The 24,071-nt window shown below is 46.8% G+C and overlaps 1 protein-coding gene across 4 annotated transcripts in view; it reads left to right on the forward strand.

Moving 5' to 3' along the window:
* The window catches only part of LOC126996473 (G-protein coupled receptor Mth2-like), a 127,509-nt gene extending 105,320 nt beyond the window's left edge, over positions 1 to 22,189 (forward strand). The window contains exons 3-17 of one of the 4 annotated variants that reach the window (XM_050856954.1): positions 2,718 to 3,094; positions 3,334 to 3,621; positions 3,982 to 4,143; positions 4,479 to 4,631; positions 7,952 to 8,146; positions 9,914 to 10,090; positions 10,587 to 10,787; positions 12,371 to 12,512; positions 13,111 to 13,192; positions 13,542 to 13,702; positions 14,460 to 14,641; positions 14,880 to 14,981; positions 15,289 to 15,394; positions 16,972 to 17,021; positions 20,782 to 22,189. In XM_050856954.1, the coding sequence (XP_050712911.1) occupies positions 2,718 to 3,094; positions 3,334 to 3,621; positions 3,982 to 4,143; positions 4,479 to 4,631; positions 7,952 to 8,146; positions 9,914 to 10,090; positions 10,587 to 10,787; positions 12,371 to 12,512; positions 13,111 to 13,192; positions 13,542 to 13,702; positions 14,460 to 14,641; positions 14,880 to 14,981; positions 15,289 to 15,394; positions 16,972 to 17,021 (2,378 nt within the window). In that variant the 3' untranslated portion in view covers positions 20,782 to 22,189. Of the gene's footprint in view, positions 1 to 2,717; positions 3,095 to 3,333; positions 3,622 to 3,981; positions 4,144 to 4,478; positions 4,632 to 7,951; positions 8,147 to 9,913; positions 10,091 to 10,586; positions 10,788 to 12,370; positions 12,513 to 13,110; positions 13,193 to 13,541; positions 13,703 to 14,459; positions 14,642 to 14,879; positions 14,982 to 15,288; positions 19,099 to 20,781 lie in introns of those variants that run through there. The other 3 variants (XM_050856952.1, XM_050856953.1, XM_050856951.1) reach the window with 3 other exon arrangements.
* Positions 22,190 to 24,071: the final 1,882 nt, after the last annotated feature.

Raw genomic sequence — 24,071 nt, forward strand, 5'->3', positions numbered from 1 at the left:
TTATCGCATCTTTGAATCCTCCGAAGACGAAAAAATAAGGTAGCATGCCTGAGATTTGTTCGTAACTAATTATCAGGCTGCCTCATGACCAGTTGTGTGTGTGTGGTACAGAAATCTTGTCAAACTATCACCAGGGTCATATAACTACCCATGGAAAGACCCACAACACCTACGAAAGCCTTGTCTAATGTGTGTGATTGGGCTCCGAAATGTCTAAAATCGCGCCAAATCTGTTCTTCGAGTCACCAAAAACTCTTTCACTAATAAAATACCTTGTCAACACCTTGCTTTAATATTGGGCTTTTACTCCTTTCTCGGCGGCGCTCCATGCGAAGATTATCAGTCGTTGGCACACACACAGGAATCGGCTGTTTTATGTCCGCGCCGCGTCAAGCTGACCTCCGCGATGCGACACCGACCACGTTTTCACTTTCCGTCGATGAGGAATGTGGGTTTTTTTTTCAAGGACGCCACGCTTGGGTCGAGGGAGGAAGAGGTGGTGGTGGTGGTGGTGGTGGAGAAGAAGGAGGAGAAGGAGGAGGTGGAAGAAAGAAAAAATGAGAGAAAATGATGATGAGGAAAAAAGAAAGAAGAAGAAGAAGAAGAAGAAGAAGAAGAAGAAAAAGAAGAAGAAGAAGAGGAAGAAGAAGAAGAAGAAGAAGAAGGTGAAAAGTAAAAGAAAAAAGAAATAGCAGTAGCAGATGAATAGAGGAGGAGGAGGAGGAGGAAAATGAAAATAAATAATAAGAAGAAACATTGGAGGAGGAGGAGGAGGAGGATAAAGACGGAAGAAGCATATGCAAACAGAGGAAAAAAAAAGCCGCTGAAAATAAAATCCAAATAAAAAAATAATACGATAACGGAACAAAAAAAAAAAAAAATGGAAGTTGTGGGACAGCGAAGAAAACGGAACTCACGTAGACGGTAATTACTTTCACATCAGCTCTATAATTTCTTCATTCTCTCCCTCCTTCCCTTCCTCCCTTCTCCCTCTCTCCTCCACTCCTTCCCTTCCTTCTTCCTTCCCTCCCTTAAATATCCATCTGTTCACACATTCATTCTTTTCTCTGCACTTTCTCTTCTTTTCCTCTTTCCTTTTCCTTTCTTCCTCCCTTCCTCTCTCATCTGCCTCTTTCCTCCACTCCTTCCCTCCCTTCTCCCTTCCCTCCCTTAAATATCCATCTTTTCACACATCCATTCTCTTCTCTGAACACTTTCTCTTCCTTTCCTTCTTCCGCTTCCTTTCTTCCTCCCTTCTCTCCTCTTCTATTCCTTTTGAGGTAGATAGACAGATAGATAAACAGATAGTGATAGATAGATAGATAAATAGACAGATAGGTAGATAGAGAGATAAACAGAGATAGAGAGGGAGAGTCTTAATTAACAAACACCTTCACACACAGTAATTACGGTGGCGGTAATCTCGGGCCAGGTAGAGTCAGCAGGTGTGTAATTAAGAGCCAGGTGCAGGGGTGAGGGAGGTGACAGGTTGCCTCATGACCAGGTGTGCGTTGGTTGTTGGCCTTGGTCATGTGCGTGTGAGGGGTGGGGGAGGTGTGTGCGTGTGTGTGTGTGTGTGTGTGTGTGTGTGTGTGATCATGTGGGTAAGTCTGGGCATGTATTGGGTATTAATCTACGGTGTTTGGTTTAGTAATGTGTATTTTCCATGTATGTCTTTTATGTATCTTTTAATCTCGCTTATTTTGGCTTCTTTGTCTCTGTCTAGTTTGGTTTGTTTCTTTGTCTGCCGCTCACCTGTTTGTCTGTGTCTATCCAGTATACATCTATCAAGCTGTCTATCAATCTATTCTCTTTTATCTGTCAATCACTACATTTCTCATTCTTATATCTCCATTCATTCGCGTCCTTCATTACACAAGAATCCATCATATCTCTAGTCTTATCTATCTCTATCTCTAAATCTTCCTATATCTGCCCATCTCTACGTTTACTCATTCCTATCTCTCCTTCCATCTACGTCCTTCCTTACACAAGAATACATTATGTCTCCACTTTTATCTCCGTGGTACAAGGTTAGCCGTGACTGCCGGGGGGGGGGGGGGGTGAAAGACAGAGACAGATGAACAAGTGCTTGGATTCCTGACTTCCTGTTTTGTTTATTTCCTTACCCTGCTCGATATCTCCTTTTCTTTATCCCGCCTTCCTTATCTCGTCTCTGAAATTGGGAGGGAGGGGGGGGAGGAGGGGTAAGGGGACACAACACCCTTTGATACATAGACACTAAATGGGGAATCTTACCAACACGTACACCAACACTACTCCCTTCCCCCTCTAATCACCCCTTCTGTTACCTTCCCTCCTTCATCTAGTCTATACAGCGGTAAGGCAACACCACCCAAGCCTGAGACAACACCTGAGGGTCTTTCCACCACCACCACCACCACAGCCATTAGTACCACGTCCTACACTCAACCAATCCTCCATATTATCCGATGCCTGACCCTTCTTCCACCACCACCACCGCCATTAGTACCACGTCCTACATTCAACCAATCCTCCATATTATCCGATGCCTGACCCTTCCACCACCACCACCGCCATTAGTACCACGTCCTACATTCAACCAATCCTCCATATTATCCGATGCCTGACCCTTCCACCACCACCACCGCCACCACGTCCGACACTTACCCCTTCCTCCCCACTCTTGAATTCCTGTTTTGCTTATCAACATTATCTTCTCTTCGTCTTTACAGGGAGAGACACAACACAACCCGCGACACAGGCAACACCGGGCGACCTTGCCACCACCACCACCTCCACCGCCAGCAGCAACACCACAAGCCACCCCTCCATCCCTGACCTCCAACCTACTGCCCCTAGAGAGGAGTCCAGCGATCTCAGGCACGGGGAGAGCGAAGTACAAGATCCTCCTGGTAACTTGCTGGCCCCAGACGACGCGGATCACGTTGGCGGCCTCGGTCTGGTGATCCACAAGTGCTGCCCCGAGGATGAGGTGTTCGACCACGCCACCAAGACCTGCCAGCCCAGCCATGACCTCACCTTCAGCGTCCCAATCTTCACGGTGGACTACTACGGCGTGTATATGGAGTCCAACCTGACGAGGGACCAGGTGAGGGAGGGAGGGGGGTAAAGAGAGAGAGAGAGAGAGAGAGAGAGAGAGATTCAGACAGACAGACAAACATGGACAGACACACACACACACACACACACACACACACACACACACACACACACACACACAGACACAACGGACATAAGGGACACATCAGACCTTCACCTGTACAAGAACCATCCGTGCCGTAGCGCTGGTGGTCTCTGGCGGCGTCCTGCATAACTCTTCTTACTTAGGTGGAGCTGTGGACGTCGCTGCTGGACTGCGAGCGCTACCTGCTGGACGCCATGCCGGGGAAGAAGCCTGAATTTGACTTCCGCGTGCTGGACTCCGGCCACTTGTGGGTGCCGGAGTACGAGCACCAGTACGACTTGGACCACTACTGCCTCGAGAACTTCGTGCTCAACGCCAGCGTGAAGGGCTCCCCGCACATCCAGGGCGCCATGGTGTGCGTGCTGCAGACGGAGGTGGAGACGTATGACCCGTCCAAGATCCCCGTCAGAAAGTGCTGCATGCCCAACGAGGTGAGGCCCCGACAAACCTCTTAATCTCGCAGGTCTTCAGTCACCTCCCGCCCTTAGCGTCTTAGTCTCACTCTATCCTTCCTTGCATAGTCAGGAGGTCCTTAGTCCATTGGCTGTATATTCGTCGCATTTCATGGTTCAAGGCTTTACATAATATGGCTAATGCTGACTAAAAGCTACGTACTCGTCTATATCGGCTGTTAAAAACCTATCTCTTCCTGTCAATGCCGTCAATGATGTGTATATGTAAAGCATTACATTGTTTGAAGCTCTCATAAAACTGGCCAAAGGTTTTATTCCCGAGCATAGAACATGTGTGTAAACCTCTCCCCCTGAAGGCAGCTCGTGTCGCCCCAACAGGTGTACGACTCCGTGTCCAGCTGTTCCCTGCGCTACAACGTGACCTCGGAGCCGTGGCTGGTGCCCTTCCGGTCCCTGGAGGAGACCAACAAGGAGGTGAAGATGGTGGACATCCGTGAGCCGCCCTTCGTCCACACCCACGAGCTGGTGCCCAACTTCCAGGTGTGTGTGTGTGTGGGGGGGGGGGGGTCCTCGGGCAGGGGAGGGAGGGGCGGGTTACGAGGCCTCGCGGTATACCTCCAGAAACCAAGGGAGTGTAAGAGTGTGATTGGTCTTGAGAATTATTTTATATTGCAGTTTGTCTGAGCACCTCTTCCGACCATGTCCAGGTCCTTTTCTGTATAAATGGAGGTTGAATAATGGTTTGTATACCGGAAGAGATAGTTACTCCCACTGCATAACGAAAATTGGAAAAAATACTTATTGGGGTTTTGTGAGCATTGCGTGTCAGTAACAGTCCGCCGCCAGACAAACAGCGACCCTTGGTTTGCCGGCAGACGTGTGTGGGGGACCAGATGGGTTGGCAGGTGGACGCCTTCCACGTGCAGCAGGAGGAGGGCGGCCTGTACGTGCCGCTGTTGCACCGCGTCATCCCCGACAACCAGTACTGCATCGAGGACTTCCACACCAACGGCAGCCTCGCCACCATGGTAAGCCGCGCGGGAAGCAGGGAACGGTGAACTTGTTGGTGGTAGCGAGTGTGCTAAGCGTTAATTGGTTCACGGATAGAGAAAGTCATAATTGTCAGGGTCATTTATTTGAACAAACGTACAAAGGTCACTGAGACAAACACAACACATAGAAAAGGTGTTTGTGTGTGTATGCGTGTGCATGAATGTTGTATGGCGTAGATGACATATAAATGTTAGTGTGTGTAGTAAACAATATGTACGAGTTAACAATAGGAGGACGAGGACAGACAGTGGAAGATAAACGAGTAACAAGAGAGACAAACATTAAAGACGCAACACGGACAACAAGGAGAGCGACGAGACAAGAACACCAAAGCTTTCACTAATTGAGTCTGTGCTGCCTTACCATTTTCCTTGTCTCACCGGAGGAGAGTACGCGACCATTTCAGCGGTGGCTTGCTACACACTCACACACAGCGGGGAAGAGAAAGCTGCATCGAGTCTGAAGAAAGCACAAAAACACTGCAGTTATTATACATATACAGGAAACAGGGAACACCTCACCAACGTTACCAGATTCTCGTATTTAGCGTATTGTTTTTGCCGATTTCTGACCAAAAAACTATCGCACCCACAGAGATAACGATATGCATTTATAATTATTGTTAAGATCGGTAATTATCGATGCTCTTTTTTGCAATATTTATGGGCCAGAAACCGGAGAATACAATGTTACGCGTACGATAATCTGGTCACGGTGCAGCTCACACACAGACAGCAAAAAGAGAATACTACAACCACATAAAAAATATAGTATGCATAGACAGGAAACAGGAAGCAGCCCACTACAGTCACACACAGACAACAAAAAGAATATACTACAACCACATTTGGACCTTTACCACTTTGACAAAAAAAGGAGTAACCTAGGCACTAAAAAGAAAGCTGGAATAACACTAGAGAACATACACACTAATGGAACCACACATAGACGGGAAGTTCACTGACACACACAAGCAGTCAACAGAAACCAGAATCAAGATAAAAGAATAATCATCAGCGTTGCACTCACACGGCCGGTCAGTCCACACTACAATAACACATAGGAAGACAGAAAGGAAAGCAGTCCACTCACACCGGAAGACAGGAAGGAAAGTAGTTCACTCACACCGGAAGACAGGAAGGAAAGTAGTTCACTCACACCGGAAGACAGGAAGAAAAGCAGTCCACTCACACCGGAAGACAGGAAGGAAAGTAGTCCACTCACACCGGAAGACAGGAAAGAAAGCAGTCCACTCACACCGGAAGACAGAAAGGAAAGTAGTCCACTCACACCGGAAGACAGGAAGGAAAGCAGATCACTCACACCGGAAGACAGGAAAGAAAGTAGTCCACTCACACCGGAAGACAGGAAGGAAAGTAGTCCACTCACACCGGAAGACAGGAAGGAAAGTAGTCCACTCACACCGGAAGACAGGAAAGAAAGTAGTCCACTCACACCGGAAGACAGGAAGGAAAGTAGTCCACTCACACCGGAAGACAGGAAGGAAAGTAGTCCACTCACACCGGAAGACAGGAAGGAAAGTAGTCCACTCACACCGGAAGACAGGAAGGAAAGCAGTCCACTCACACCGGAAGACAGGAAGGAAAGTAGTCCACTCACACCGGAAGACAGGAAAGAAAGCAGATCACTCACACCGGAAGACAGGAAAGAAAGCAGATCACTCACACCGGAAGACAGGAAAGAAAGCAGATCACTCACACCGGAAGACAGGAAAGAAAGCAGATCACACGGAAGACTCACAAAGAAAGCAGATCACTCACACCGGAAGACAGGAAAGAAAGCAGATCACTCACACTGAAAGACAGGAAAGAAAGCAGATCAAGACAGGAAAGAAAGCAGATCACTCACACCGGAAGACAGGAAAGAAAGCAGATCACTCACACCGGAAGACAGGAAAGAAAGCAGATCACTCACACCGGAAGACAGGAAAGAAAGCAGATCACTCACACCGGAAGACAGGAAAGAAAGCAGATCACTCACACCGGAAGACAGGAAGGAAAGCAGATCACTCACACCGGAAGACAGGAAGGAAAGCAGATCACTCACGGACGGAAGACAGACACCGGAAGACAGGAAAGAAAGCAGATCACTCACACCGGAAGACAGGGAAAGCAGATCACTCACACCGGAAGACAGGAAAGAAAGCAGATCACTCACACCGGAAGACAGGAAAGAAAGCAGATCACTCACACCGGAAGACAGGAAGGAAAGCAGATCACTCACACCGGAAGACAGGAAGGAAAGTAGTCCACTCACACCGGAAGACAGGAAGGAAAGTAGTCCACTCACACCGGAAGACAGGAAGGAAAGTAGTCCACTCACACCGGAAGACAGGAAGGAAAGTAGTCCACTCACACCGGAAGACAGGAAGGAAAGTAGTCCACTCACACCGGAAGACAGGAAAGAAAGTAGTCCACTCACACCGGAAGACAGGAAGGAAAGTAGTCCACTCACACCGGAAGACAGGAAGGAAAGTAGTCCACTCACACCGGAAGACAGGAAGGAAAGTAGTCCACTCACACCGGAAGACAGGAAGGAAAGTAGTCCACTCACACCGGAAGACAGGAAAGAAAGTAGTCCACTCACACCGGAAGACAGGAAGGAAAGTAGTCCACTCACACCGGAAGACAGGAAGGAAAGTAGTCCACTCACACCGGAAGACAGGAAGGAAAGTAGTTCACTCACACCAAGAAAACAAGCTGACAGAAAGATGATGCAAGTGAAATACCGACATCGTTCCCCCCCCCAAAGTGCTCCCACACATCATCCCTACCTCCCTTTCCCCCTTCTCTACCTACCTATACTCTAATCCACCTCAGGTCACAATTCAGGCAAGAAGCCCCTCCCTATAAACAATGTAGGAAAAGCACAGTCGGTCTGTTGCTGGTAGTTGGTTACAGCTGACCCGATGGAGTTAGGCAAAAACTGATTGAGAGCAGGCAATCAACAGAGCTTCCTTATTGCAATAAAGTTTCTTCATGTCCGTTGTTACCTGAGGTGGAATAGACTATAATTACTTATCTGTCTAGGCCTAAAAATACTGATATCACCCCCCCAAAAAATTCTCCCCATTTCTTCCCTGCCTTCCTTTACTCCCTTCCTACCTACGTAACTACTGAAACCTTATATGCCTAAAAAAATCAAATTTACAAAAATGCAGAAAAAACATCATAAAAAACACAGAGAAAAGGTATGTACTCGCCTCAAGTCCTACAATGGCTGCAGGAAAAAAATGCCAACAACAACAACAAAAAAATATGTCCTCCTCTTCCAGGCGTACGTGTGCGTGAGCGTGGAGGAGATGCAGCACCTCCAGAGACTGCAGACGCCGGGGTGCCAGACGGAGCCCTGCATCCCCAAGTGCTGCCACCTGGGGGAGATCCTGGACGCGGGGACCAGCCGGTGTGTGCCCGCTAACAACTACCCCTTCAGCCCCTCCGTCAGGCTCGAGAACGGCTCCCTCATCCAGGTAAGTTCGTATTGAAGTCACATGATAATTAAGGGCTGAGAGTAAGTTAGCAGGAATGAAGTAAGTTAGCAGGAGTGGAGTAAGTAAACAATGGAGGAAGTAAGGAATGGAACGAGTAAGGAATGGAACGAGTAAGGAATGGAGAAAGTAAGGAATATAATAAGTAAGGAATGGAATAAGTTAGCAGGGATGGAATAAGCAAGGAATGGGGCAAGTTTGCAGGAATGGAATAAGTAAGGAATGGATGAAGTAAGCAGGGATGGAGTAAGTTAGGAATTGATTAAGTAAGGAATGGGGTAAGTTAGCAAGGATGGATTAAGTTAGCAGGAATGGAATAAGCAACGATTGGGGTAAGTTAGCAGGAATGGAAGTAGCAAGGAATGGGGTAAGTTAGCAGGAATGGAAGTAGCAAGGAATGGGGCAAGTTAGCAGGAATGGAAGTAGCAAGGAATGGGGTAAGTTAGCAGGAATGGAAGTAGCAAGGAATGGGGTAAGTTAGCAGGAATGGAAGTAGCAAGGAATGGGGTAAGTTAGCAGGAATGGAAGTAGCAAGGAATGGGGTAAGTTAGCAGGAATGGAAGTAGCAAGGAATGGGGTAAGTTAGCAGGAATAGACGAAAACCGACTTCTCCCTTTATTAATATTTCACACACACGTATCTTCCCTTGTTTCATATTTTCTCAAGATGACCAGACAACAAAAAGCTACAACTCACTCCTGGTTAGCTTTTCATACTCTGCCACTTTCCCTTTTTTTCACACTTTTCGCAACTATTAGCGCTTCAAGGTCATGGCGGTGTGGCGGCGCGTGGCCCGGGCAGGTAAAGGTATGGGAGGGTCAGAGACGGCTTGTAAAACTGTCTGTCTGTCTGTCTGTCTGGTGTTAATGGATGAGCTGAGGTAATCCATCCATCATCCGTTCCGACAGCCAGGTGTGTGTGTGTGTGTGTGTGTGTGTGTGTGTGTGTGTGTGTGTGTGTTTACAGTGAAGGCAACAGCTCAGTGGCAGAAACAAACCAAAAACACACACACACACACACACAAAAAAAAGCCCGCTAAGCACTGTTCCTATAAATGATAATAGAGTGTCCGGAAGAGTGTCAGTTGCGGAAGGAGGTGTATGTGTGTGTGTGTGTGTGTGTGTGTGTGTATGTGTGTGTGTGTTAGAGCAATAAGTGGTACGGGAACAGGAAGGAAGCGTTGTGTGATTAAAGGCATGCATTGAGGTCACCCGGCTCCATGACTCCCTCCCTCCCTCCCTCCCTCTGGTGTAGGAGGTTTCTCTCTTTCCACTCGACTTTATTATGTCGCCTTTATTCCGTCTTCGCAAATCATCAACATTATTTTTTATCTCGTTCAGCTAACCTTTATATTATTTATCCCATGTGTTTTTTTCCATCTCATCTACTGTACCTTATCTTAACTGACCCTACCTTACCTTACCTTACCTTACTTTGCCTTACCGTACCATTTTAACATCTTTACCAGGACTATTTTGCTTGATAACCCTTCTTTATTTTTTCATGTTTTTTTTCTTCTCATCCAGCGTTGGTATGGGTCGCCTTCTCACCTTCCTTCCCCTCCATCCTTCCTTTGTCCCTTCCTCTTCTTCCCTCCCTTCCCTGTCCTTCCTTGTCGATACTTTTCCCTTCTTCCCTACCTTCCGTCTCTCTCCCATTCGTATTTTCATTTTTTAGTCTGTGACGCTTCTTTCCTCGCCCCTTCCCAGCGGCTATATAACACTCCTTCCCCTTCTTTCTCATTGTCAGGTCGCGGAGCCGGACTATCGTTTCGGCTTCCCGGAGTGCGAGGTGCAGCTGACCTACGACCACGAGCGCGTCGAGCTGCTTCCCCAAGGTGACCTGCGCTATGTCACCAACGACACGCGGGAGTGCCTACCCGAGCAGGCCTACGCCATCCCCAGGGGCGAGTACTGCATCGACCAGGTAAGAACGGCGACCCACCTTACCTTACCATACCTTAATATACCTTACCATTTGCCTTACCGTACCTTACCCCCCCCCCCATCCTTTCTCTATCCTTTCCTTCCCTTCCCTTCTCTTCTCTTCCCATCCCTTCCCTTCCCTTCCCTTCCCTTCCCTTCCCTTCCCTTCCCTTCTCTTCCCTCCTCTTTCCTTACGCACCTTACCTTACCTTACTTTACCTAACCGTACCTTACCCCCCTTCCTTTCTATTCCTTCCCTTCCCATCCCATCCTTTCTCTTCCCTTCCCTTCCCCTCCCTCCCCTTTCCTTACGCACCTTACCTTACCGTACCATACTTTCTACCTTACCTTAACTGACCTTACCTTACCTTACCTTATTTTATGTATATTCTGTTAAGTTCTTGTTTTTTCACTTTAACTGCAATAATATGATACACTCCAAGAGGTTATCCAATATAGCTTCTCCACCCTCACTCACCCCGCTGCGTCTCCGTCAGGTGTACTACCCGTCGGGGGAGGTGCGGCAGGGCGCGGGGTTCTGCTTCAGCAACAAGTGGGAGCACCTGGGCCAGCTGGAGAAGCAGGACGTGAACTACCTGTACTCGGTGTTCCTGGGCGTGTCGGACCTCTTCATCCTCATCTCCTTCGTCGTGTACCTCACCGTGCCCGACCAGAACAAGCGGGGACTCAACAAGAACGTCAGTAGTCCGTTTGTTTGTCTCGGTTAAGGGTTCTTTGTGTGTGTGGGTGTGTGTGTGGGGGGTTAGTATGTGGAATTGCGGATGTGTAGCATAGGTTCAGTGATGACTTGTACTTACATATGACGTGAACAAGCGGGGACTCAACAAGAACGTCAGTAGTCGGTTTGTTTGTCTCGGTTAAGGGTTCTTTGTGTTTGTGTGTGTGTGTGTGGGGCGGTTGGGGGGGGGGGGGTAGTATGTGGATGTATAGCATAGGTTCAGTGATGCCTTGTACATGCATATGACGTGAACAAGTGAGGTCTCAACAAGAACGTCAGTAGCCCGCTTACTTACCCCGTTTAAGGGTTAGTTGTGCTTTTGAGTTAGGGGGTAAGGGGGGGGGAGGGGGTAGACTGTGGATATATAGCATAGGTCCAGTGACGGCGCCTTTGTACTTGCATAGGATCAAAACAAGAAGGAATATAACACGACCATTAGAACAGCCATTAGCTCATGAGGGGTTCTGTGTGACTGTTGTGTGTGGGGGGGGAGGGAGGGGGGAGGGCTTACAGTTCGTTCAGATACGTAACAATTCACACGTCGGCTTATGGATGTGTATATAAGGTCGTATTATAAAACATTTCGTGGCCCAAGTACACAAGTCAGACAAGGCTTTCGTAGGAGTTGTGAGCATTTCCAGGAGTAGTTTTATGAGCCTGGCGGTAGTGTGACCCTTCTTCTGTACAATGAACCTAAAGAAACACATATTTGACAAGGCTTTCGTAGGAGTTGTGGTGCATTTCCAGGAGTAGTTTTATGAGCCTGGTGGTAGTGTGACCCTTCTTCTGTACAATGAACCTAAAGAAACACATATTTGACAAGGCTTTCGTAGGAGTTGTGAGCATTTCCAGGAGTAGTTTTATGAGCCTGGTGGTAGTGTGACCCTTCTTCTGTACAATGAGCCTAAAGAAACACATATTTGACAAGGCTTTCGTAGGAGTTGTGGGCATTTCCAGGAGTAGTTTTATGAGCCTGGTGGTAGTGTGACCCTTCTTCTGTACAATGAACCTAAAGAAACACATATTTGACAAGGATTTCGTAGGAGTTGTGAGCATTTCCAGGAGTAGTTTTATGAGCCTGGTGGTAGTGTGACCCTTCTTCTGTACAATGAACCTAAAGAAACACATATTTGACAAGGCTTTCGTAGGAGTTGTGAGCATTTCCAGGAGTAGTTTTATGAGCCTGGTGGTAGTGTGACCCTTCTTCTGTACAATGAACCTAAAGAAACACATATTTGACAAGGCTTTCGTAGGAGTTGTGGGCATTTCCAGGAGTAGTTTTGTGAGCCTGGTGGTAGTGTGACCCTTCTTCTGTACAATGAACCTAAAGAAACACATATTTGACAAGGCTTTCGTAGGAGTTGTGAGCATTTCCAGGAGTAGTTTTATGAGCCTGGCGGTAGTGTGAGCCTTCTTCTGTACCATGAACCTAAAGAAACACTCATTAGATCCCGACTGACCCCCTCTTTGACCTTTAGTAATAGCTGTTGTGAGAGGCGAAAGTATCTTAAAATAACAACCTATGTGTGTTCTTCTCCGCAGGTCAAGTTGGCTCACTCCGTGCTGGGCCGCATCCTCCTGTGCTTCCTCTTCAGCCTCTTCTTCGCCTACCTCTTCCTCATCATCATCAAGCTCTTCTCGGACCCCATCAACCTCTCCAGCCCCAGCGCTTGCATTGGCATCGGTGAGTCTCTTCAACCCCATCACGATCACCGTTGGCAGATTATCGTACTCAAGAGTCTCGTACTTACCTGTTTCTGAGCCATAGCTATTGCCGAAAAAACACCAATAATTAACCATTTTAAGGATAACTATGTATGAAGGCAGTTATTGGGGTCGCGGAGGCAGTTTTGGGGTTGGGAATAGAGAAACATAGGAGGCTGAGTACGACAATCAGGCAACGTTGATCACGATACTTGCTCTTACACTCTCGCAGGTCCTCAAACTCACATACTTCAAACTCTCGTACCTAGACAAATAACGATCGAAAATTGAAGTTAGCGTTAAAACTCCTATTTAGTGATGTTTGTTTGTTTGTTTTTGCTATAGTTATCGGTCAGAAAGTACGAAAATGCAATGCGACGAGTACGATAATTTGCAACGCTTCTCCCACACCTCACCCTGTTCTATCTCCTCCAAAAGCAATTCTCACAACATAGCGAGAGTTTAGACCACGTTGTATAATTTAGGGCTTTGTTATAACACCTTCTCTATATATTTCAACCCGTCTTGAAATTTGTCAGTTCATTCAGTTAATTACCTGTCTCGTCTCCTCCCAACAGGTGTGTGTATGTACGTGTTCTTCATGGCCACCTTCTTCTGGCTCAACGTGCTGTGTTTTGAGCTGTGGTGGAAGTGTGCAAGGTTAGTACGCTCAGTGAGTAGTGGAGTAGCGGGCTTTTTTCACATTTGTTTCCTTTTTTCCATGCCCTTGAACTGACTCCTCTGTTGTAAAAAAAAAAAAAATAAATAAATAAAAAAAATCATGGGGTAAGTGCGGCCATAAAGTAATTGCGGTCAACCATTAAGTAACAGTCATCCGTAAAGTAAGACGGACATAGAGTAACTGACGTCAACCATAGAGTGAATACGGTCAGCCATAAAAGTAGCGGACGTCCTCAAGATCGATGGGCCAAATAAGAAATCAAGGCAGACCACGGAGAGCGCCGACACACTAACTGTTCTTCCTTCGTCTGTCTTCAACCCCATGCAGGCAGGAGAGCTCGAGCGGGCGGCGGTGGGTGTGGTACCAGGTGTATGCGTGGGCGTGTCCCCTCGTGTTCGGCGGCGTCTCCCTCATCATGGAGTTCGCGCCGTCCATCAGCAGCTGCTACATCAAGCCCAACTTCGGCACCTACTCCTGCTTCTTTAGCTGTGAGTGCCGCCCTGGTCACGCTCCGCCCATTTTCCTTCAGTCCTGTCTTCTCTGCCTTCCTTAATGTACTGTTACTTAGGTTACTCTTTCTTCTGTTAACTCTATGTATTTATATTTTGTACTGTTATTTTCTTATTAGTTTAGGCCATCATTATCATCATCATCATAATCTCACCAAAATTCAAACCACACTCATGGAAATCTGGGCTAAGGTGGAGGAAAGTGTCTCATCGTGCTCTTTGTTATCATCATCATCATCATCATCATCGTCATCATCATCTCACCAAAATTCATACCACACTACCACTGTACTCATGGAAATCTGGACTAAGGTGGAGGAAAGTGTCTCATCGTGTTCTTAGTCATCATCATCATCATCATCATCATCATCATCATCATCATCATCTCACCAAAATCCACACCACACTGCCACTGTACTCATGGAAATCTGGACTTAAGTGGAGGAAAGTGTCTCATCGTGTTCTTAGTCATCATCATCATCATCATCATCATCATCATCGTCATCACCATCTCACCAAAATCCACACTACACTGCCACTGTACTCATGGAAATCTGGACTTAAGTGGAGGAAAGTGTCTCATCGTGTTCTTAGTCATAACCATCATCATCATCATCATCGTCATCACCATCTCACCAAAATCCACACCACACTGCCACTGTACTCATGGAAATCTGGACTAAAGTGGAGGAACGTGTCTCACCGTGCTCTTTCTCCTTCCCCTCGGCCTTGTCAGACTCCGTGACACACAACAACGGCGCCAAGTGGGCCTATTTCTTCGGGCCCGTGGCGGTGCTGCTGTTCGCCGACCTGGTCTTCTTCCTGCTGACGGTGCGCTCCCTGCTCGTCACCGTCCAGCAGAGCCACAAGGGCACCGTGCAGAGGCAGGCCCGGCAGCGGCTACGGCTCTGCTTCAAGGTGCGTGTGGAGGGGTGGGGAGGACCGTGTGTGTGTGTGTGTGTGTGTGTGTGTGTGTGATGGGGGAGCTGCTTATGTGGATGTGCATTTGTTCATGTGTGTCTGAGAACATCAGTGATAACATCCGTTTACAAAAGGAAATTGCTTAAGTGTTGCAGCCACATAATCTAGGCGTTGCTAAGCTCAAGGTAGGCGTTCCAGCACTCACAAGCGTTTCTTTCCTTCCCGGCCCCTGCAGCTGTTCCTGGTGATGGGCATCAGCTGGCTGGCGGAGATCATTTCCTTCGAGTTGGGTCCCAGCACCGTCTGGTACATCTCGGACGTGTTCAACTGCTTCCAGGCGAGTGTCTTCCTCACGCGGGGCACAGCAACAAAACTCTCGTCCTAATCATTTACCTCAAGTTGTTTCAAATATCAGTTTAATCTTCGATACAAGTTAGTTTATATGTCAGCACAAGATTCACAATAACCTACTATTTTGTATCGTTCTTACGACTCAGTAACTGTTTTATACGCTTTTTTTTCTTTCAATACAGGTTTCACGATAACCTATTATTTTTTTTATATTCTTATGACTCAAGTAACTGATACAAGTCAGCTTCTGTTTCGTTGCGAGGTTTACACTAACCTGCTTCGTGTTCCCGCAGGGCTTCATCATCTTCCTGATCTTCATCCTGAAACCCAAGATCCTGCAGGCGGTGCGGGCGCGGCTGTGTGGCTGCTGCGGGGCGCCGCCGCCAGCCAAGCCGCGCGGTACGAACGTCTTCAGTTCCATCATGTTGAACTCGTCCACCACCGATGAGTTCTCGCTCTCGCAGCAACTGTCCTTCGCCCACGCCCACGCCCATAACCGCCTCTCGCTGTCCCACCCTCAAAATTCGCTTCCGCTGCCCCACGAACGAGCCCACAAGCAGCTGTCCCTTGCCTATGGCTCCAACCCTTTCCCACACCCCGCCCTCGACATCAATCCCTCCTCTTCCTCCCCTTCCAATTCCTCCACCTCCTCCACCTTCAAGCAGCAGCGGCCACATATTGAGCCTGACCCCCCTGCGTCTGCCTCCTCCTCTCCCCCCTCCACCCCAAGAACCTCCTCCACCAGGGCTTCCCTCTCTGCGAGCTGCAAGTCTGTGCTGGAGGCTGCCTGCTAGCTGCTCCCTCCCTCCCTCCCTCCCCCATGCACACCCCTCCTCACCGCCTGACAAGCTCCTCCATGGCCCAACCCTGTCCTTGTGTCATGTGTAGATGTGTTCATGTGCATGCTGGCCCCGCCCCGCCCCGCCCCGGACCCGAAACATTACTCGCAGGACCTATTGGTTTCTGCCGGGCCCGAGGCGGTGGCCCATTGCTATGCACAAACTTTTATTGAGATGGTCGCCTCCTCACCCTCTGAAACAAGGAAAAAAGACTCCCACGGTGATTTCTTTTTTTGCTTGGCCATATTATTGGAGAATATTTTTGTCTTGTTAACGTTGGCCGCATGTCCCTCCCTTGGCCGGTGTGTTGCCTCTGTGAGTCAGTGGAGGATGTGACTGAAACCCCGTGTGTCAGTTCGAGATGCGAGGACGCCATACAGAGCACCAGTGACTCTTTTGTTCACACACACACACACACACACACACACACACACACACCTTGTTACCGTCATGGCAGTTTCGTCAATGAGAGTCAAACAGTTCGAGTCGCTACGTGAACGCGCGGGGAAACTAGCAAAACTATCCAACTAGCTACAACGCCATAATACCCGTGGCGGATGAAATAATTCTATGTAACAACCAGACCTTCCAGCTACCTTCATCCACAAGTATCTGTTCTACACCACTTCATTCACTTCTCTTCAGCCTCTTCTTATAAACCCACACCCTGTCGCTCTAACACACTAAAGTCGGTATTCTAAAACACTTTCGCTTCTCACATCAGTTATTTCTAAAGGTCAATGAGGGGATCAATCGTGTTCTAATGAGTGTTTCTTCAGGTTTATGGTACAGAAGAAGGGTTAAACTGCCACCAGGGTCATAAAACTACTCCTGGAAATACCCAAAACTCCTACGAAAGCCTTGTCAAATATGTAAACTCGGGCGACAAAAGGTTTAGTAATACGGGATGATAGGAGGGGTGAAAACTCTAGCGGAGTCTGACTATAAGATCTTTAATCCTAACTGGACCATCGGAGTACGTGATAGTTTTGGGCAAGTAACGTAGATGGCGTTCGTGAGGTAGTTGGTTACTCTCCCCCTCTTCATCTCCTGCTGCCTTCCCCTCCCCCCTCCACACACACACACATACACACCAACCAGCCTCTAATCGCTACATCTCCCTCCTCTCATTCACAGCAGCATCGAGGGAAGACACACAGCTCTCCACTCTTCTACAGACCGAATAAGTACGTACGTAAGCATTTCATCCGTCCGTGTCCGTGCGTGGTCCGTCCGTAGTTTGTCTCTGATTCGTCCGTAGTCGTCCAAACCCGTCCGTCCGTGCGTTTCTTGTTCGTCCGTAATCTGTCTTGAACGCTTCTTATCTGTCCTCTCGTCCGTTTCCTTGTCTGTCCTTCCTCGTCCGTCCTTGGTATGCGTCTGTGGTTCGTTGCTTCGTCCGTTTCGTGTGTGAGTGTGTGGGGGGGAGGGGGGTAGTGTGTGTGTGTGTGTGTGTGTGTGTTGCGGTTGATCGTATATCTGATTCTATAAATAACGTCAAACTACACCACATTAATTTTTTTTTCTTCTTCTTTTTCTTATATTCTTATCATTATGTTCTTCCCGTTTTCTCTTGCTTGCAACTGACGCTTCTTGTGTGTCTTGTTTTAGGCCTACACTTTATTTGAGTTTTTGTTTTTGTTTTTAATTTTTTTTTACTCACCCTGAAGCTTTTTTTTTCCCGTACTTGTTTATAAATATCAATGTTTCGTGTATAATACAAGTATACTTTTAGGTGATAATCATATACATACTTTCTTAATTAATGATACGCTGTGCCTATCATTATTAAACTGTACATACGTAATTAAATATATATACGCGGTCAGAGAACATTATATTCACATAGCCCAGTATTTCTCACGTATCTAGTTGACGCACACGTGACTGTATAGCGTTGGGATGTCCGTAGAGTGAGTTCAAATAGGTGTGGATATTCACATGTGGACAAAAAAAAAAAAAAAAATCATCGTTCCACCTGGCTGCTATCTCCTTGTGGTTTGATAGAGTCTTTCCACCCCACTTCCACCCCGTCAGGTTATGTCCCGCCTTAACCAAACCACTTTTTTTTATTTTGATTCCTCTCATTCTCTCTTTCTCTTTCTCTCCTTCCCTTTTCCTCCTGTATAGCTTGTGAGTCGTGCGAGGAGAGGCGTTACCAATCAACAAGGAGCATAGACTGAGGAGATTCGATTCTCACATTATTGTCCCCAACTGATTGTATTTCTGTGTGCACTTAACGGAGACTTGTGTGCACGGCTTAGTCATTACGTACATAGAGGACGCGCGGTCATGGTCGCCTGTGTGTGTATGAACGTGTGCGCGAAAGAACGTGTGGGCGAATGAACGTGTGTGTGTGTGTGAACGTGTGTGCGAATGAACGTGTGTGTGTATGAACGTGTGTGCGAATGAACGTGTGTGTCATGGCATGTGTACCCGATACTTGTTGAATTTGGTCTTGTGTTTCTCGAGGCTTTCTTTATTACGTTTAGGGACACAGACCAAGGGCTATATATGTATGAAAAAAATTTAAACATTGCCCGGTACAAGTTGCCCCTTTAAACTGAGTCGAGATTTTCAAGAGGCTTAGTTTGCCCTGTGTCTGCCAAAGCACTTTTCTATATATTTTTACAGCAAATAAGAAAGAGTAAGAGCTGTAAGGAAAATCATATAATCTCTGCCCAGTGCTGAGTGATGTGAAGGTGGACCGATAGCGTGAGGGTCGTGCGAAACTGGCTTGAGGGCGAAGCAAAGAACAGTATCGCTAAACTGAACGGCTTAGCGCTACCACGGACTCTCTCTGGACGACGTTGCTCCAGACTGACTTGAGATGTTAGTCACGTGCAAGACTCAAGTGAAAGCCAAGAAAAGAACAGTCTGAGGGTATCACCGAATTGTAAGGCTTTGCGCTATACCACTTGACTCTTTCTGGACGACATTGCTGCAGACAGATGTTAGTGACGCGCAAGACTCAGTCGAAAGCCAAGTAAGCAACAGTCTGAGGGTATCACCGAATTGTAAGGCGGCTTGGCACTCCCACTGACCTCCTCCCATTAACGACTTCTGGATATGCTGTGACGGATATATTCATGCCTCTCAGATCCAGACACAGCCCCGAGCCACGAAGACCAACCTCCGTATGATGTTCCAGACCGTGAACCTCGTAACGTGTCGCGCATTTATCGCATTAGACTGATGGACACACCCATGATATATATATTTTTAGATAAGATTCCTCGCAAATATATTTTACCAACCCTACAAGAGTGTTTTACGAAATCATAGTAACCTTAAGGAGGATGAGTACGAAGGGGCTGACCTGAGGCTTGATTAAGAGGTACCCCAGAGCAACGTTGCCAGATTGTCGTACTCAGCCTCCCATGTTTGCCGACTTCCGACCCCAAAACTAACTCCTCGACCCCAATAACTGCCTTCATGTACAGTTATCGTTAAAATGGTTTATTATTGGTGTTTTTTGGCAATAGCTATGGCTCGGAAACCGGTAAATATGAGGGTTTGAGTACGATAATCTGGCAACGGTGCCCCAGAGTCTGCCCCCACGACCTGCCTGCCTGAAGTTGTCGTGTGTCTGGGATGTGTCGTGGAGCTGAGAGCCACAAGACGACTCCTCCAGCCTCTCACTACCTCCCTCCTCCTCCTCCTCCTCCTCCTCCTCCTCTTTCTCCTCCCATCAGCCTACCTCCTCCAGGTGAGTGAGGCCGAAGCAGCATGGCGTCCTTGTTTGTTTGTTTGTTTGTTTGTCTTGATACCACTGACTAACCCTTCTGTGTGTGTGTGTGTGTGTGTGTGTGTGTGTGTGTGTGTGTGTGTGTGTGTGTGTGTGTGTTTCCAATTATTTGTATGTTTGTGTCACCTGATCATCTTTGTGTGGTTATCTCTCTGTGTGTCTGTCTGTCTGTGTGTCTGTAACCTATCCGTCACCTCACCTGCATACCAGTCAACCTGCCCCTTACTATGTTACCTGTTACTTAAGTCAGGTGAATCTATCCAAGGTCGAGGGGCTACCTGAGATGTCACGATAACACCTGACTTGTTCCCACTAACCACCAGCATCACCATCACCACCATCTCACTTTTCCCCACCGCTACTCGCTTCACTTCACCATCAACCCCCCCCACCAACCCCCCCTCCCCCACACCATCACCACTCCCACTTTCTTATCTCCTCGCCCATTCCCTCCTCTCAGCCCAGTCTTCCATCACCATCAAAACCCATATACGTCTTTGTCAATTTCCTCCCCACTCGCCTTATCTTCCCTGACGTCTCAAGCTTCTCCTCCCATCATCTCCCTCACTCTCACAGCCACTAATGCATCCTCAGTTCCACTACACCCAACGCCTGTGTAGCATCACGATCTCTACGGCCTTTACTTCCCAACCAGTCACATCTACCCCGTTCTTCCTCCTTATCTCCGCATTCATATTTCTTGTCGCCCATGCTTTCCCTTTTGATTCGACATCCTCTCACTCATTGTTCTAGTCTCATCTTACTCACGACTTCTACAAAATTTACTTCCTAACCAGTCACACCTTCTATGTCGCTCTTACTCTTAATTTCTACACCTATATTCCTTCCATCACTAATACTTCCTAAACCCACTAATTTCCACCCTATTACGCATTGTTCTAGTTTCACAGTCCTCATTTTTACCCCATTACTGAGTTTTACATCCTCACCCTACTCATACCCACTCACTCACCTATTCGCTGCTTACACCCCATCGTTACTCACCCATAACCACAGCAAACTAGTCACATTACACCCACATCACCACCTCCACACCCAAGTTAAGATAGGTAGATACATGGATATATTAACACTTTTCTTCTGTCACCCCCTTGGCACTCACCCGACAGTTTACAATTCAGCGCCTCTACCGTCCTCCCCTTACTAATGTCTTCCCTGTGTTCCCGGGTGTTCTGCAGGCCCCACCGTCTTACGAGGCACCAGTGAGGAGATGGGCACCGGCTCGGACATCCCCATCATGGCCAACACGAGAAGCAGCCAAGACGCATGAAACGGCAACAAGAAGAAGAACATCACCAACACCACGACGCTATATAGCAGGCAACCGCATGCTACTTAGTTTTTGTTCTCTGTTTTCCTCTCTCCACAAATTCTAGGTATTTTTTTAGTTGTTTTGTATAAGTATATATGTGTTTAAGTAGGTGTGTGGATTCTTCTTTTCACAAATAGACTGTTCGTAAAGGGTTGATTAAGGTTTATATATTAGGTGTTGGTTTTATGGTGAGTTTGATTCGTATGTCTAACACAGTAGGTTTATGTAAAAGATCTGAGGCGTTAGCATGTTTGGTTTCCTTGCAAGAGGTTTATTTACACATTATTAAGACTGTTCGTAAAGGCTTCAGGTCTCTAGTATATTGATTTTTGGCGTTTTGGTAAGTGAGTTTGTTTCGTATCACACAGAGTAAGTTTATGCAAAAGATTGAGGCTATAGCATGTTTCGTTTACTTACGGTAGACTTTTTGTGTAAGACTGAGGTTAGGATAGAGTTCGTACTAATCTGATGTTGATTGTTACGTTTCGTTTCTTAATTATACGTTGTTGTTTTTTGTAGTAGAGAGTTGAGGTTAGTACTCGCCTGATTCTTAGTCTTACGGTGAGGGATTTCGTTTAGTTTTGTTGAGTTGAGTTCTGAAGGAAAGAAAGCTTGTGTGGTGTTGATGTACTTACGGAAGTGTTCGTTAGAGGTAAGGAGGTGATAGTTTTACAGAGGGCACCGAACGAAAAGTAAGAATTAGTGCAAATGTAGCTGTTAGTGTATTCAGTGTTACTAATATTGCTACCATAAGATTAGTGGTGATAGTGTTGTATTTACTGATAATAGTAGTACGTAGTTGTATTAAAGTTGTTCCATTAGCATTATTGTTATTACAACGTTATATCAAAGTACTGGACTTAACTCGAAGCTTCTGTTAGTGTTACGAATCGCGTCGCGGTAGTGAAGCTCGTTCGATAAATTCTCTCTCTCTCTCTCTCTCTCTCTCTCTCTCTCTCTCTCTCTCTCTCTCTCTCTCTCTCTCTCTCTCAGGACACAACCAATATTGTCCGCTAGAAGTGAAGAAATTAAAAAGTGTTTCAAAGTTTTCATTGTGAGATTAATAACAACAAGTTTCTTCATTCGAGACAAAAATTGCACGGGAGAAAGAGAACGAGGAGGGTCTGTCTTCATGCATATCGGCAAATGTACTTAATTACGTGTACATATACCCTTCCATGTATATAATTTGGTACCGAAAAAGAAGAAAAACATATGGAAACCACGAAATATGTGTTCTCGTAAAGCTAGTAATACTAAAAGGAATATATCCACTGCTTGGTTTTATTTTAATTCCTCTCGTGCGTTTCTTTCCCCGCTCTCACTCCATCGTATCCTCAAGCTATTGGCTGAGAGGGAAATCACCGGGGCCCATTTTCTCAAACATTTCGAGGCTCTCACACACACACACACACACACACACACACACACACTTGTTAAAGCTATCGTTGAGGTTTTGGGGATGTCTCTTGGTAGTTTTCTGAGCCTAGTAATAGTTTGACAAGGCTTCTGTACCATGAACGTGAAAAACACTCATAAGAATCCAACTAATCTCCTTTTGTGGCCTTTGTAGAATACGGGCCCAGGATGTGAAAAAGAGGAGAGTATATATATTAATTTCTTTTGTTTTGGCTCCAACTGTTTTTTAGTTTATTCCCTGCTTATACTTTAGCAGTGCATCAAGGTTATGGCACGGACACGGACGCAAACACGAATTACGGGTCACAGATGTTTATGGTTAGTATTCTCAGACGTGTCCTCCCCTCATCAACTACTTTCAAAGGCCAAAGAGGAGATCAGTCGGGTCCTCGTGTGTGTTCTTATAAGTTCAGGATATAGAGTAAAGGTCAAACTACCAGCAGGGCCATAAACTATCCCTGGAAATGCTCCATACTCGTACGAAAGCCTTGTCAAATGTGTGTAGGCTACCTAGTAGCGGAAATGGACCTCAGGGCTCGTCATGCCTGGTTTTAAATAGTGTACCAATGTATCTGATAGAAAATGCTCCCCGTAACTGTAAATAGAAAATGAGACTTTAAAGGGCTAGCAAATGCATTTATTTCTTCGTATGATTTTTCTTTTTAGCACTTTTTTTTTTTTTTAAGATTTATCTCCTAGTATCACTAGGGGAAACGGGCCCTTGTCCGAAGACGGCCCCAGGGAAAAGATTGCTCCCTCCCATCACGAGGGAGCGTACGGGACTTTGCCAAAGGCGGCCCGTAGCAGGATGCCGACAGATCGACCGACTCTATCGGCGAGGACTGGCGTGTCTGATTAGCACAGTTATTTACTCATGATTTATATATAGTCAAGCCCGTATAATTTTGGCAGACTTGAGGGGCTTGAGGGCATCATAGGTTCATGAGGTGGGGAGGGAGAGAGTGGCGAGCGAAGCGAACATGCACCGGCGGGGGAAATATTTTGAAAAGAGCACTTTTAGGGGCATTTTGAAAACATTGGGGGGTATAGCCCCCTTACCCCCCCCACAGAAATTATGGCCATGATAATCGTGAATTGTTTTGGATGTTATATATTATGCCTGTGCGTACCAACACACACTTAAATTACTTAATATTGTTCACCTATATCTTGGCTCAGTGTGTAGCGCTGCGCTTACTCCTATTACTTTGATCAAAATCGCATAATTAAATTTACGGATAAGAATAAAATTGAACACCACTTCCCGCTGCCAAAATCACCTCTTTTCTCACAGACAGCGCCGCGGGTGGCCGCTTAGGGAAACATGAAACAGAAGGACCAATGGAAGGCCTGCCTTTCGTCACGTGACTCGTGGCGGCCAATCACATCAGAACCACGGCCAAGGCGGTTGGGACCGCCAGCTTGAGTTAGTTATTCGTGACGGTGGGGGCGGAATTTTTCTTGAGTAAACAGTTATTGAGGACGATTCTGAAGGCTGCAGAAGATTGGCGAGAACACAGTGTTCTCCCCACAGCCATAATCTGCTACACTTGTGGTGGAAACTGTAATATTAAGTAAGCTCTCCAGAGGCGTACTACTTAAGAGGACTATACTTACAGAACGCCGCTTCGATATAATATAAAGGTCTAAATTTTGGCTGTAGGTATACCGTCTTTCCTATGGTTTCCCGAGAGGTTTTAAGGTTAGTACACGATGCTGTCTATTCATCTCCGTACA

This window comes from Eriocheir sinensis, chromosome 10 (genome assembly GCF_024679095.1).
Source record: "Eriocheir sinensis breed Jianghai 21 chromosome 10, ASM2467909v1, whole genome shotgun sequence".
NCBI classification, from domain to species: domain Eukaryota; kingdom Metazoa; phylum Arthropoda; class Malacostraca; order Decapoda; family Varunidae; genus Eriocheir; species Eriocheir sinensis.